At 37.5% G+C, this 16015-nt stretch overlaps 1 protein-coding gene across 4 annotated transcripts in view; it reads right to left on the reverse strand.

Annotated features, from left to right (window-relative positions):
- Positions 1–16015, reverse strand: part of SPAG9 (sperm associated antigen 9) — a 94346-nt gene that overhangs the window by 42324 nt on the left and 36007 nt on the right. For 2 of the 4 annotated variants that reach the window (XM_087826213.1, XM_087826214.1), the window contains exons 4-5: positions 13856–13950; positions 8582–8732 (exon numbers count right to left, since the gene is read on the reverse strand). In XM_087826213.1, coding sequence (XP_087682339.1) covers positions 8582–8732; positions 13856–13950 — 246 coding nt within the window. Of the gene's footprint in view, positions 1–8581; positions 8733–12998; positions 13306–13855; positions 13951–16015 lie in introns of those variants that run through there. The other 2 variants (XM_016203376.2, XM_016203375.2) reach the window with 1 other exon arrangement.

Genomic DNA, 16015 nt, shown 5'->3' on the forward strand with positions numbered 1-16015 from the left:
TATCTTCTCCAACAAGGGAAACAAAGGAAAAAATAAACAAATGGGACTACATCAAACTAAAACGCTTTTGCACAGCAAAAGAAACCATCAACAAAATGAAAAGGAAACTCACTGAATGGGAGAACATATTTGCCAATGATATATCTGATAAGGGGTTAATTTCCAAAACATATAAAGAACGTATACAACTTAATACCAAGACGACAAATAATCCAATTAAAAAATGGGCAAAGAACCTGAATAGACACTTCTCCAAAGAGGGCATACAGATGGCCAATAGACATGAAAAAATACTCAGCGTCACTAATCATCAGAGAGATGCAAATTATAATCGCAATGAGATACCACCTCAAGCCTGTCAGAATGGCTATCACCATAAATCAACAAGTGCTGGCAAGGATGTGGAGAAAAGGGAACCCTAGTGCACTGTTGGTGGGAATGCAGACTGGTTTAGCCATTGTAGAAAACAGTATGGACTTTCCTCAAAAATTAAAAATGGAACTGCCTTTTGACCCAGCGATCCCACTTCTGGAAATATATCCAAAGAGACCCGAAACACTAACTGGAGAATATATGTTCATTGTAGTGTTATTTCCAATAGCCATGATCTGGAAACAGCCCAAGTGTGCATCAGTAGATGAGTGGATAAAAAAGCTGTGGGTCATTTACACGATGGAATACTACTCAGCCATATAAAAGGAAATTTCACCTTTTGCAACAGCATGGATAGACCTGGAGATTATTATGCTAAGTGACATAAGCTAGTCAGGGAAAGACAAGTACCATATGATCTCACTTATGTGTGAAATCTAATGAACAAAATAAACTGATGAACAAAACAGAAACAGAGTCATGGATACATGGAAGAGACTGACAGTTGTCAGAGGGGAAAGGGGTTGGGGGGACAGGATTAAACAAAAAACATATATATACATAACACACAGACACAGACGACAGTGTGGGGATACCAGAGGGAAAGGGGGGTAGATAGAAGCGGGCAAGGGGATAATGGGGACAGGAAGAGACTTTGCCTGGGGCAATGGACGCACGAGGCAGTGTTCAGATGATGTTTTCTTGAATTTTACACTTGAAACCTGTATGGTTTTGTGAACCAATGTCACTCCAATATATTTAGTTTAAAAAAAAAAGGAAAAAAATCCTGTCACATGCTATAACATGGATGAGAGGACATTATGCTAAGTGGAATATGCCAGACACAAAATGACAAATACTACATGATTCCATTTATATGAAGCATCCATAGTAGTCAAATTCATAGAAAGTAGAGTGGTGGTTACCAGGGCTGGGGAGAGGGGAAAAGGGGGGACTTGTTTAATGGGTATAGAGTTTCAGATATGAAGACAAAAAAGTTTAAGCAATATCAAGATTCAGAAGTTACCACGTGATTCATGTCTTGCCTTATATTTTATCTATAAGCAGCTCATCACTTAACCCTTTTTTCTATTCACACAACTCTATGTCTAAGTCTGTCTGACTTATCTGAAATAAGCTAAATAAAGGGGCAAGCAACTCTTCTACATAGGTTTATCTGTGTTTTAGGTGCAACCATTTTAGGCCTAAAGAAAGATAAGACAAAATTACAAAAGCTAACTTAGTCCCATGGATCCCACTATAACGCTTATTACCTTATACTTTAAATTTTTTGTTGGCATGTCTTTCTCCCCAAGTAAAAGTTAAATGTCTAAAGCAATGGCTCTAAACCTTTTTATTTACAACTCTATAGCAAACAGAATCACAAAATTGTGTACACACATTATTAATTTGATTCCTAGCAGGAGTCTGTGACCCCAAAAAACACTGAGAACCATAACTCTAGACACAGCAAGGCGAAATAAATCTAGATGTAAATTATGTTGTAGGTTCAAGAAAATTTATATTGTTAAGGGAAATATGAATGTCCTGACCCTGAGGATATTTCTGAAGAGGGTACTTTTTCACTGTCAGAGACCTGCCTACTGAAGGTCTTCCGTGGACCTGGGTTAACCGTGGCCTAGTGGATAGGGGATGTCTTTCTGTCTTCATATCCCAAGTGCCCAGCATATCAAGCCTGAGATGAAGTAGGCTCTCAACAAATGTTTCTTTTCTGAAGCTGAATGGGGCCCTGATTGGGGCTGAAGAAATTTGTTCAGCTAGGAGGCAGCCCATGGTGAAACTGACACACTGGGCTGTCTCTAGGATACAGGTAAGTTATGCACATTCTGTCCTGAGGAAGATATTTGTGCAAAGCATACTAGTTTTCTTACCTAGAGCTGCATAAATGTAAATAAGCTGCATTTCTACATGATTTACTATATTTTCTCTCTCTTATTTATTTCAAAATGCTGACTTCAGAGGAGAAGTAAATTATAGATTACAGTAAAGCCCTGGCAACCATTGTAGAGGAAATAACTTTCTTTTGCGTTTCAGTGAATAACATCAGTAATCTTCCAAACTGAGCACTTGATGTCCTGAGAACACCAGCTGAGGAGTAACCAGTGGTCAATCGCTTTCGTTTACTGTTTGCAAAATGTTCTAAAACACCATTCTCACCTTCAGGTTCAGGACTACTGCTGACCCGGTAAGAGGGAAAGATTATAGGAGAAAAATATCATACATTTACTAAATGTTCTTAGCATATTTCTAAGTATTTTTGGCTTATACTACCTTAAGATAACAAAATCCACCTTTCTATTATCTACTATGTTAAAATGGGGGGTTGGGGGTTTCATTTTATTTTGACTTAAAATCACACCTCCTTTGAGCCTCTAGTTTAAGCACTATCATGGTTTGGAAGTCACCACATGAATCATGTCTTACTTTATATTTTATCAATAAGCAGCTCATCATTTAACCCTTTTTTCTATTCACACAACTCTATGAAATCTTCCTGAACTTTATTTTAATCATCTTGAATATTTAACATACTACAGGGCTGGTATGGCTCAGTAGCTGAGCATCGACCTAGGATCCAGGAGATCAAGGTTCGATTCCCAGTCAGGGCACATGTGCAGGTTTGGGGCTCAATCCCAGCAGGGGGCGTGCAGGAGGCAGCCGATCAATGACTCTCTCATCATTCATGTTTCAACTCTCTCCCTCTCCCTTCCTCTCTCTGAAATCAATGAAAATGTAAAAAAACAACAAACAAACAAACAAACAAACAAAAAATATATATAAAATACTAAATATTCCGGTTTAGCATACATGGGAATGTTTACTGCATCTACCTTTCTCTCCCACATTGTTTCCAAAACTTTTAGATAAACACGAATAATCAAAGGGTGACCAATATTCCAAAACAAAAGTTTTTAAAACCTGGGGGCTTTAACTGTTTGAGAATTTAAAATTACACACACATTTTATATAAGAGGAATCTTTAATAACAAAAGATACAGGACTAAGGTTCAACTGCTACAGAGATTCAAGTTTGGGAAAACTAAAGAAATGGAACAAGTTCAGAACTTAACCACAAGTGGAGCAGGGAAAATTCCTCCGAACGAGAACGCTGGCTCTGCTCAGACAGCCCTGCTCTGCATGCTAAGCGCATGCCCTGAAGAGTGCAGAGCCACTGACCACTGGCTTTACATACCAAGCCCTGCTAACCAGAGCTCCTCACAATAGTTCCACTACAGCATTTCAAGTCACATGGTTTGAAAAGAATTCTCTAAGATTTTCACAAGTAGGTAGTAATACAAGTGGTTTTTCATTAGAGTTGTTTTTTTTCAGTTCTAAAAGTCAGATTATACTAATAATTAACCCAGGAGACTCTTCAAAGGAAAAAATATATACCTTTTTTGCAGGACATGCATACACTTACACACGTGTCTTTGGGCATGTGTATAGGTACATATACACACTTACGTGTTTATGTGAAACTGGATGAAACCTGTGAAATCATTGTCAAATTGACACCAAGCAAGGTCTAGAAAAAGCAGGAACATTTAAATATCTAAGACATTTAAAATGATATTTAAAACACTTCATTCTCTCTCTTTCCATATTTGGGCATAAGAGAGGGATACATGAACTCTAAACTTATAAAGCAATAAAGAATTCATACGGCATTGCCAGTGAAAGTACAAATGGCTACGATCCCTCTGGCAGGCGATTTGGCAATATCTACCAAGATCTTAAATACACGCTTTTACCCAGCAAGCCTACCTATGGGAACTGTTAACTACAAAATTATGTATGCAATTATCTACTGCAGCATTGTAATAGCAAAAGACTAGGAAAAATTGAGGTGTCCCTTCAAGAGAGTAGATTTTAATTGCAGTTGGGATATGTGATCCCCTTCCCCTGCCCTTCCTCTACTATTCTGATATATCACCTTCCTTCACACACCCTTGTTTTAAATTTCTCTGTTGGGCTCTTCTTCAAGAGCCTTCTTCAAGCCTACAAACAGCCCCATCTCTCCCATTCTAAAAGCACTTTTCCCTCCACCCTGCCAACTCACAATCTGTTTCCTCTCATCCCACTACAACACCGCTCTTGAGTCACCTACACTTTCTAGTCCTTCTTTCATAATTCACACGCACTCTTGTCGTTGGCCCCGCAACTCAAACTGCTCAAACCTACACCTGCAAATTCAGTCCTTGTCGTACTTGACTTCTCCATACACCTTACTCTCTAAAACTCCACTGTCCCTGGACTTCCAGGCGTGCGGTCTCTTGTGGCCTCTCCTGCTGCCACTACAAACCCCCAGCCCTTACCAACGCGCTTCTCTCTCTGTGTACAGCCTACACCTCCGTTCTAGACAGGCCCTATCCACACCCCTGGACGATGCTGCATGAGGAAGCATTAGGCTTCCCCAGCTGCTCAGACTGACACCCTCTGCCTAGTGCCTTCCCTTGGGGAGACCCTCATCACTCTGTTCTGGCTCTGACACCCCTCCAAGCCAGGCTGTACCTCTGCAGAGATATCCTCCACACCACCAGGGTCCTGACTGTCTAAAGCAGGCTATCCCCACATGGGTACCCTTCTAACCTTATACCTATACCCACCCCACCCTGTGGAAACTTACCTTGCTTTGCCCTACCTAGTAGCTTTAGGACTGAAATGTGCAGAAAGAAAACAGAAAGGGCTAGCTAATGCAACACTGCACCATCTTAATAATTACAGCCTTATAGTACCGTCATGATATCTAGGAGGGCAAGTTCTTTTTACTGCTCTTCAAGACTGTCGTGGGTTATTCTTGGCCTTTTGTTCTCCAATTCCTTCTTTATTTTCAGCTTGTTCATGAATAAGAGTTGTTCAGAGAGAACAACCCTACCTTAACATTTCTGCCTATCCCCAGCCTTACCTTTTTAATACATTTTTAACAGTACAGTTTTGATCATTTAACATAAGCAGCTACTTTTCACCAATTTCACTAGGACCCCAGCAAAAATATTTCTGTGAATGATGCAATGTAAAATTCCTCTGCTTTTTGCCTTGAACTGACCTCTAAACTACACTTGAGAACCATCTACAGGGTATCAGGCAAAGCTTTGTGTAAGTTGCAGCATTTATAATGGTCTTGAAAGAGGGTATTTCTATACTGGTGGTACCTAAGCAGGATACAAATATGTATGTAGTTAAACTATAAAAAAAGCAATTGGATGTTAAGATCTGGAGTTCAGGGAAAGGGTGAAGGTTGGAGATTCAAATTTGTGAACATCGATGTGTGGGTGGCATCTACAGACATGACACTTGAGCGACCCAGGTTAAGTAGAGAGGAAGGCTGAGCTTTAGGCCCTGGGAACACCAACATTTAGAGGCCCAAAGCCAGCAATGGAGAAGGAGCAGCGAGCACACGAGTGAGTAGAGTGGGGTCTTGGGAGGAAAGAAAAGCATTTCAAGAAGCAGAGAGAGTTCAAATGTTGCAACAATGTAGGGTGAAGAATGATAATTTTCCACTAGGTTTGTAAAGGTGGATGTACGGGGAACCATGAGGAAAGGGATGTTGGTGCAATAGGAAGGAATGAAAGTCTCAGGAGTGGGATGAAGATAAATCAATTATTCCTCAAAAGTGCCCAAGTTTGCCCCCACCTCAGAGCCTTCTCAGATGCTCTTTGATCATCCTGAAACACTCATTCCTCCAGGCCTTTCCATGCATGTGCGCATCCCTCATGTCAAGGTACCAGTCATCTCCTCCGAGACGCCTTCCTTCACCATCCTAAAATAAGCATCCCTCCCTACTAATTACTCTGTCTCCTTATATCTTGCTCTCTTTTAACAGTACCTAACCATACTTGAAATTCTATTATTTCACTTATTTACTTGTTTGTTGATTTCCCCTACAAGAATATAAGGGAAGGAGTAGTACAGAGAAATACATCTTTTTAAAAACAATGTGGACATTTTCCTAGGTGCATCATTCCTGGCAGACTTTCCAATACCTGAAGGTATAACCTTATACTACAAACCTGTTACAGTGAGAAATCTGTGATAATCGCAACAAAGACCTGTCCACAACTCTACGAGCACTGGCAAGACCCCGACTGCTATTCTTCTGCCACAGAGTTTCCCACAGTTCTGTTTCCTTGGTTATAACCCATCATGTGGTTTTCTCACAGAACATTTCACCTTAACCTTAATTCACAGAAAAAACTGTGCTGGTAAAATTAATATTAATTATAATCTCACCTTCACTTTTTTCATAATGAAGGCAAAGCATGCCCTAAATCTGGCTAGTCATCCCCCAGGCTCTCAGAGAAATGAAAGGTATAGAACACTTTCAATTAGAGATAGTTAGTCCAGTTCTTGTCATGAATAGAAACCAAGACTGGTGGGCACATGTGACGTAGTCCACAAGTGAACTACAAACTGACTTCCAGCCTCTCACCAAGTTAGAGAAGGACACCTGGTTAACAAAAAGGGCATGGGTAAATAATATAATATATCCTAATAGACAACATTTTACAAACTAGACTTTTGTCATTCTGTAATGCACCACTCTCTTCCAGGAAATCTCTCTGTTGAGCCTTTATCTCATTTAATGGCTCCAGATTCAGAGCGAAGTGAGACAGGGTTTTATTTTAAAAACTCTCTGGGGAGTACTTGCCTTAGTATATCTGAGAGGAAACAGGAAACACCTATGCTTAAGTCCATATTAATAGTCTGTTAATCAGTTTTAACCTGCCAGTAAAGTTCTGTCACAGCCTATCACTGGATTAAATAACAGGAGAATTATAATAATCCTCTCTTAAGGTGCCTATTGGATAGTAATTAGAATATTGTTACCATATGGTATACATTTTTGATGTACTAAAAGTATCCCTCCTACTTAATTTTGTTTTGGCACTGCAAGTAGGCGATGGAGGGATGGGTGTTTTGGAAGATCTATTAATCATACAGGCAGGCTAAAAAAGCCAGTGTGGCCATAGGAGTAAGAATGAGAGTTTCCTGCTGGCATCACTGTGGTCTGATACTGAGCAGCTGCATGGTTAACTTCTAATAAACTGAGCAACAAGGAAAAGAGAAGGGGGAAAGGTGAGGTCAGTCTTAGTGTTAAAATTAGTTGTTGGAGGAAGAAAAGCTATCAAATATTGGTTGACTGTTTAAGTGTTTTGGTCACATTTCAAAGGTCAATGGAATGATTCTAAATGCCTCTACCTTCTAGAGCTGAGAACAGACCATTTGTAGTATCCTAAAGAGTCTTTCTAACATCTAAAACAATTCAGCCAACAAACATGTTCTGAACGGCCACTATGGACCAGGAATACAGCAGTAAATAGACTGCGTGGATTTTATGTTCTTTGTGGAGAGAAACAGACAAAGTCAAAAAGTAAATGACTGAGTATATTAGAAGTATCCTGAGAACCATCTTCAAGTACTTAGACTATGGTAAGTACTCTGGAGAAAACAGAGCAGGAAAAAGAGATAAGATGTAAATAACTCATTTGTACTCATTGTGGGTGGCCTCTCTGCTTTATGACAAAGTAGATTTTATAAAGAACAAGGTTCTTTTATAACTAACATTCATTCCCTTTATAAGTATGTAAGTATTGCATGTTATAAGATATAGAATACAACTTTAATATTTTTAAAAAACCAATTATTAGTGTATCTCCACTCCTAGGTACATTATCTACACATTATACTATAGAATATATATTATATACATATCACATTTATAACTTATTGACGACAAGTTTTGGCCAAGAATACAATCTCTGATAAATTAACACCAGGCCTTTTAAGTGAAACACAATATACTTTTGGATATTGCTTTATGAAGGGTTTTGAGGAAGGAACCGGTTTTTTAAAAGTGCAGCCCTACTGAATTGTGAACCAAGGGTTTCAGGTGGCAATCTTTTTCAATCCTAAAAAACATAATTAAGTTCACTAGTCACCCCACCCTAAATTCATATGATGTAGCCTAAGTCAAAAAGAACTTTTGGTCATTAGTACCATTAACAACTTAAAAAGAACAGTAAAAACTAAAACTCTTTGGAAAGAACTCATTTCCCAAAAAAAGACAGTTTTACAACTAAAATGTCTAAACGATTTCATTTTATTATGTTTTGGTCGTCTAGTACTTATATTTGGGTAAGAAAACTCATAAAATGCAAACTGAAGATTTCAGCAGAACAAAGCTTACCTTCAGGCTGGTATGAGAACGTGGCTGACTTAATTCCTGAAATTTCCATTGCTCTGACCCAGGGGTCTCTCCGCCTTTCTGAGTGTCAGGTGTGAGCAATCCATCTCCCGCAGGTAATGGGAAAAGCCCTAGTGATATAGGGCGTTCTTTTCTATATGGAGAGGAGAGAAAAAGTTAAGCATTCATTCATTTTTTAATTCTTTATTTATCATGACTATAAGTAATACACCTGGGCTGTTACTACTTTAGAATCATTACTCCTAAATAATACTGTCTGCCTATCTGAACAAGTAGACTTACCAAAGAGAAAGTATAAGGTCTCAGAAGTTTAAATTAGCCTGAAGAAATCAACTAAGAAAAGCAGTAAGAAATGGTTTAAGAAATTTTATAAATTACTGATGAGTTCCTTGCCAGAAAACAGTCTGTGGTCTGCTTTCACAGAGTAACTTTCACTGAAGCTTAGGTTAGCCGTAGGGGAACTTGCAACCTCCTCCTTAGGAAACGACCACAACCTCTGCTTCTAGACTTCCCAAATCCTCACACTAATCCCTAGATGTTTACCCAACCTCCTTCAGAGTATGCCTTTTCAGCCTAAAGGAAAATCAACATATGATCTAAATCAGGGCTACTGACTAGATCGTGAAAAGAGTTCAAAATGACTTTTATCACCTAAGGCAAGAAAGCTGTATTCTTCTACAGAACCCATGTATGAGTTCCTTTCAATCACAGTACATATGAAAAAACCATTGTCAGTTTTTCCAAACAAGGAGGCCAAAAAATTCTATAAAAGACTGTAGAGTTTCCATTGCTTTGTGGGAAATTTCAATGAACAAGAGTTACAATTTCAATAATAATAGAATCGCAACAAGAAACGTGTTCTTTGCTGATGCTTGGAAGATTCCAAATCCAAGGGATTTTAGAGGGTAGAAACAAGCCTACCACATAGTTATGCTAGGTCATTAACTGAAAGTGTGGACACTGGCAATAAATGAGACAGTAAAGGTTTGGGGCCTCCTGGTAAGAATATAAGTTAGAATAGAAACAGTGAGGTTATAAATAAAAGTGGCAAAATATTCTGTTTTGCTAAATAAGTATTTTATTCTGTAAACTCATTTTTATATCAAGAAACTTAAACCACTTTTGAAATGTGCCCCTACTTAACACAAAGAGTTTGCTAATGACGATCAGAAAGGATTTATAAAACTGTGAGAAAACTTTCTTAAAGATTAGATGAAGCAACAAGTCAAGAGACTGCATTTTACTAAGGTTTTATGCACAAGAAAATAAAACAGGATTTTATCAGTTAATTACTCATCACTTTTTCACACGTGGAGTACTTTTCCTATTTGATTTGGGAGGAAAATGTGAATGCAGGTGGGCAGCACAAAATACTAGAATTTAATACCAAACCCAAGTTTCTGACGATGAGCCACCAAACAACCAAATGACAAAAACTAAAGGAACCTGTTAACTATTCTGTTTATACCACTTATTCCCAAATGCTGGTTCGGCAATAAAGTTTTCATAATTAAATGGCAAAAAGAGGCATTAATGTCCAGACTTGACAAAACAAAAGGTTGTTGACCTGATGTTTATTCCTCAATTTGGGGGGAACAAATTTTGGGAACCGAAAATCTAAAGCTCTAGGAGCTACCGGATGACAACTTTTTTAAAAAAAAACATATCTTAATGACGTAAGCAAAAAAAGGGACTGGGAATTTAATAGATGAAATTTAATGGAAAGCTCTCTAATCCAAAACGCAGACAACCAGAAAGATACTAGACTTTGTGAATCCATCAAACTGCTAACAGAAATCAAAATACAGGCCAGTCAGCAGAATTATCTTCCTATATGAATGACAACACATTCATTTTCACATATTGAAAAAGTGTAAAACTACTGGGGAAAGAAGTCTGCTGTGGATCCAAGTTTTACTTTCCTATTCCTGTTAATTACAAGGAATATTCACACCTCTTTATCTTGCTTTCATTAATCATTGGGATACTGCTCTATGGGGAAGGAACTTTCTTCAGAGACTGGTACTAGCTGTCAAGCGGGTCAATGACACTCTGGGTTACATTATTCCAACTCATGAAAAACAGTCAGACTACATACATCTCTCCTCTCCTTGGTTCACTGATAAATTACGTAAGAGTTAGCGGGAGGGAGAAGGACATGTAATTATGCAAGCCAGTTAGAACCCTACTTTTGAAAAGAACCCCCAAAAGGTGAACATTAGGTCTGTACTATGTTGGAGGGCGTGTTTAGTACTCTGTATTAAATGCTTCAGTAAAATTCACAGAAGAAACCAAAGAACAGGACACATGTGGCAGATTTAAACCTCAGATGTCTCAATGCTATTACTGTCTAGAAACAAAGTTATCATCACCTATCAGAATCCTTGTTATACTCTTTTTAAACTGCCTTAGTTCCAGATATCCATTTTTTAGTTGTTTATTGAAATGTTACCTTACATGCATAATTTCACAAATATGCTTCAGCTATATTAACACTTAAATAATCATTAATAAAATCTACTATATATATAAAGGGCAGTAAAAAAAAGATGACATTTGCTCAAATACCATGTGGCAAGCACTAAAATGGATGATTTATTTTCATTATCTCATTAATTCTCATATGGAAATAAGGACTATTTTCCTAGTTTTCAGATTAGGAAAAATTCTCAAGAGACTTTAGACACTAGTTGGCAAAGATAGGATTCAAAGTCAGACCTGTTTGACTCCAAGGCCCAAGAATATACTTTCCTTGGAACTACCTTCTTGACAATTTAATCTTAATATTGAGGACTTTGATATCTTTATTCAGATTAACAGCAACTTTGGTGTCAAGGAACTTTTTTTAATTTAATCATAAGTTATTTGATCAATAAGATAGCTGGAGCTAAAATAGTTCTGCTAATAAAGGGGTACATATAAGTAACTATAAAAATTATTACTTGTTTAATGTATTACATATCTTGTAACTGATCAAGTAAAAAATAATCATCTCACTTGATTTTTTAAACTACCTAATAATGGGGTAAGAACCTCTGAGGAAGAAACTCAGACACAGAGAAATTAAGCAATTTGCCAAAAGTCCTATAGCTAACACGTGGCAGAGCATGTGTATCCAGGCAGTCCAGCTGCAAAGCCTCTTACCTACCACACAGCACAGCACTGACTTCTCAAAAAGAATGGAAACCTAAGACAGCCCTTTAAAATTAGTCTCATTTTAATACTGAGTTAAGGTATATTTAATTTCCTAAAAGCCTATATATACATATACACACACAAATCCTTTATGTACTAAAATATACACAAGTAATAAGAGTCCTCCTGATATTTATAGAACCAAGAAAATAAATGACCAAGTTATCTAGTTCTGGAACATACAATTCAATATCTAGGCCTTAAACTAATGTTGAACAGGAATTGACCTGTGAATTCAAAAGGACACACATGAAGGAATTTACTACTTTAATTCCTCTTAATTTATCTAAATCCACAATTAGGAGTTAAGTATTTTAAGTAAACATTTAAATAACAAAAGCTATACACTATGAACCTTCATCTAAAACCATGCACAAAGCAGAAAGCTGAACAAATCAGACAGTTTTAGTTTGGTGAGTTAGAAACAAAAGAAACCAAAACCTTGCATCTCTAAAATGTAGAAGATGGTTCTCACAGGGTACAAGCAGAGTGAACAGCATAAAAGCTAGAGATTAATGACTACCCCCACAAGCAGGCATGAATATTTGTCACCCAAGTCTACAAAGAAAGGGCAACATCTGACTAAACAATAGTGAATAGGCTTTGTAAAGCGTTCACAACTTTGATGTGTAAATAATGGAGGAAAATGCATTTCTTGCCCTAAAAGGTTTACACCCTTTCACCTTAAAATATAATTTGTTGTAAGAGGAAAATTAAATTCTCAGTTCCCATGAGCTGCTATCAAAAACTGCAAAAATAATGACTGAACCTCTGTCAGTCAAAGGATAATTGGAACAAAATAAACACCTATGGCCTGTGTCTAATTGACTGCAAGTCCCAGCATAAAAGATATTTGCTGCTAGATGCTCAGATGCTGAACCAGAGATTGCATGAACTTGGACCTGGCACTCTACTTCTGCTCTCCCCTCACTCTTTCAACACTCTGCTTAAAACAAGACCACACTGACCTTGTACTTGTAGGTAAGTACAATATGAAAACCCTTTTCCTAAGTCCAAGGTTTCCATACACAAAGCAGCATTCCTAAGTGATGGCCTACAAATGAATGCAAATAAAAATAGAAATCTGAGCTTCAGGCCATTTCCCATTGTTTCAATCTGCAACAGAAATGATTACAAAGCAGACCCGTGAAGCTAAAAATCTGAGGAAAAAACCAACAGGGGTTGCTAAGAGAGACTGGAGTACCTGAGTATCCTTGGCAGGTTCTGCGTCAGAGCTGGCACACCGGTAGAAATAGAAAAGTGCACAAGCAGCAAAACAGAGAGAGATACTAAGATAGCAGAATTAATGACCACCGCCCCGCCAACAAAGCCAAACACAAACAGCAGCATGCATCCAGGACTCATGGCGCTGTGCTGGCATGGTGAAACGCCCGAACCAGGAGGCCTACACGGGGGCCAAAGGGGTATCTTTGTAGTGAGGATCTGTCATTCGGCTGCTGCCACGAAAACAATGCCATCAGCAGCAGCTTTCCACTCCATCCTGCAGCAGCTCCGAAGCGATGACGTCACCCGTTCTCCCCACCTCAAATCCGTGGAGCGGCTGCCCCCAGCATTTATGCAGCTATCCCGAGCGACCGGCAGCCTATTGACTACACTCCTCTCCACTAGGAGCCCAGGCTTAGCTCATTGGCTACCCCGCTTGGAGATCTACATAATTTATTCACACTCCTACATCAAAGAGGAGTCGCTAACCCTTTCAAAGGTGCCTCTCAGTACCAAAAAGGACTGGAAACCAGGAGAATTGGAAAGTGTTCAGCGTTCCCACAAATCAGAAAAATTTAAATCTACTGTAATCCCCAGTATCAGGAAAAAATAAAAAATTTCAACATGCTGCTTACATGGCATGGCTCACAATCTACCTTTGAAATAGTGAAAGCTGTTTGTTTTTCTAAGCTATTCTTCCTATAGCATTCCAACCACAGCAGAGAGCTTTTGAATCAGTCTAACTATTGTTCCAGGATTAAGGAACAGAGAGACACAGAAATAGACAAATTATTTATTTCGATTTTTTCTCAAGGCAAAACGTATGACACAGCTTACCTAATTCTACTATGGACTGTAGATTCGAGCTGCTCACTCCCTGAGAGCTGATGAAGTTTTGTTCTTTCTAAGTGTTCCATATAATTATGGATCATCTGTTTTGAAGGAAAAAAAATACACAAAAATTTAAATACCTGGAATAAAACAAAAAGAACTCTTTTGTATAAATTTCTTATTTTTCAGATTACCCATAGTTCCATATAAAAGAATACATATTAGTATGAAAAAAATTTGGGGGGGGGCGGGTGGAAAAGGGCAAAGGGGTGGGGATGGGGGATAAATGGGACCAGAAGGAGACCTGACTTTGGGTGATGGGCACACGATGCAGTATGCAGATGATGTTCTGCTGAGTTGTGCACTTGAAACCTGTATGGTGTTTTTAATCAATGTCACTCCAAAAACTCAATAAAAAAATTTTTTTAATGGCAAAGGAATAGCAAATGTTTACACTTAAGGATGCTGGTACCCATGGAAGTAGCCAACATACTACTTAGCACAGCCAAAAACTATTTTTTTTACATTGCGATGCTATCAAATGGTATAATTTTGACATAAATAACACAAATTAGGATATAGACACTGGGAAGGAGGTGATCAGAAAAAACTGGCAAAATAAAGAATAGAAGGCATTTGAGAAGTCCATTCAGTAAAATGGGAAACAACGAAGAAATTAAAATGAAACTTGAGAAGAAACTGAAAAGGAGAAAATCTGAGATGTCCTCAGAAGAACTTTCAGCTGTGGAAGCTTTTCGTTTAACAAAACCATACCCTTACGTGGTGATTCTATTTTACAAAGGATTCACAGAGTAAAGATCACTTTCAACTTAATTAAATACCAAGATGTTTATTTCTTATTTTCTATATATTTAGTTGAAAGAATGATAATACATTTTCTCCTTTGACTGCTAATTTACTGGAATCATTACTTAATATAATTATCTATAATAACAGCACATTAAAACAAGTAAAATATCAGAGCACTGTGATTTTGTGTCTTGAATAGACAAGCTAAATATGGAAGTAAAAACTTCAAGAGTATCAAGTATATAAACTGCCAAGAAATTCTATAGTCCTATTTGATTCTCAATAATCATTCCACTTTTAAGAAACCTAAATTTAGCATTAAAATATGTAAAATGCAACAAATTTCTATCATAATATCAAAAAGCCTATGCTAGATACTAACATGATATGAATAAGAAAAAATGAATTTTTAAAAATAACAAAAGGTATGTTAGCAATTTAAAGGAATGTAAATATTAAGGGGGGAGGCGGAAGGTTGATATCTTTCTTGGGAATATTCCCTGAATTCTTAAAACTGTAGCCTGAAATATCTTTGGAAATATCTTTGGAACTTTAGCTGTATAAAGGTGGGTTTCAATCTTAGTAACTTAAATATTCATTGTAGCATATTAAAAAGATAACTATTCAAAGAAAAAAAATTTAACAATTTTTTTTTAAATTTTAAAGCATGCTTTTGTTGTAAAAGTTTTACTTGGTGTTCATGTACAATCATTATGAAATATCTAACTCAATTTGAAAGTTATTAACGTTAAATAAACAAAACACTAAACTCTGATGCATGAATTAAGATGAGGAATTCTATCAAATCAAACATTATAAAATAATTAATCAGGTTGTTCCTCCACTTAAGACTAACCCAAATAAGAAATGTGTCAGGCAAAGAAAAATGAATATAAAATCACATGAATATGGTATGTGAAAGTAATTTTTAAACTTTAAATTTACACTTATTTTAAATTTACAGATTTTCTCTTTATTCTGACATTCCAAAATGCTCTAGGTAATGAAATTGGTTCCAGCACAACTCAACTAGAACTTAATAGGAGAGAGTAACAACAAAACATTTATTGAGCACCAACTACAGGTCAGCCAGTGCATTATAGCCATGGCTTTGCTTAATCCTCACAATATTAGAATTTTAAGGTAAACTTCAGTTTAAGGAGGTTAAAATAACATGTCCTATTTGACCAGCTAGTGATCAACTATGTTCTAAGTGTCATTAGCTGGTTGGCTTCGGGTTCAGAACTCAGGTCCCTCTGACTCAGTCAACTGAGCAGTAAGCATTATGGGCTCATGCTGTATCCGGCCTTTTAGTTAATTCTCTACGGCAGGCAATAAGCTCATTGTCCTCTCTTC

The sequence above is a fragment of the Miniopterus natalensis genome, chromosome 17 (assembly GCF_054644295.1).
Source record: "Miniopterus natalensis isolate mMinNat1 chromosome 17, mMinNat1.hap1, whole genome shotgun sequence".
Taxonomy (NCBI): domain Eukaryota; kingdom Metazoa; phylum Chordata; class Mammalia; order Chiroptera; family Miniopteridae; genus Miniopterus; species Miniopterus natalensis.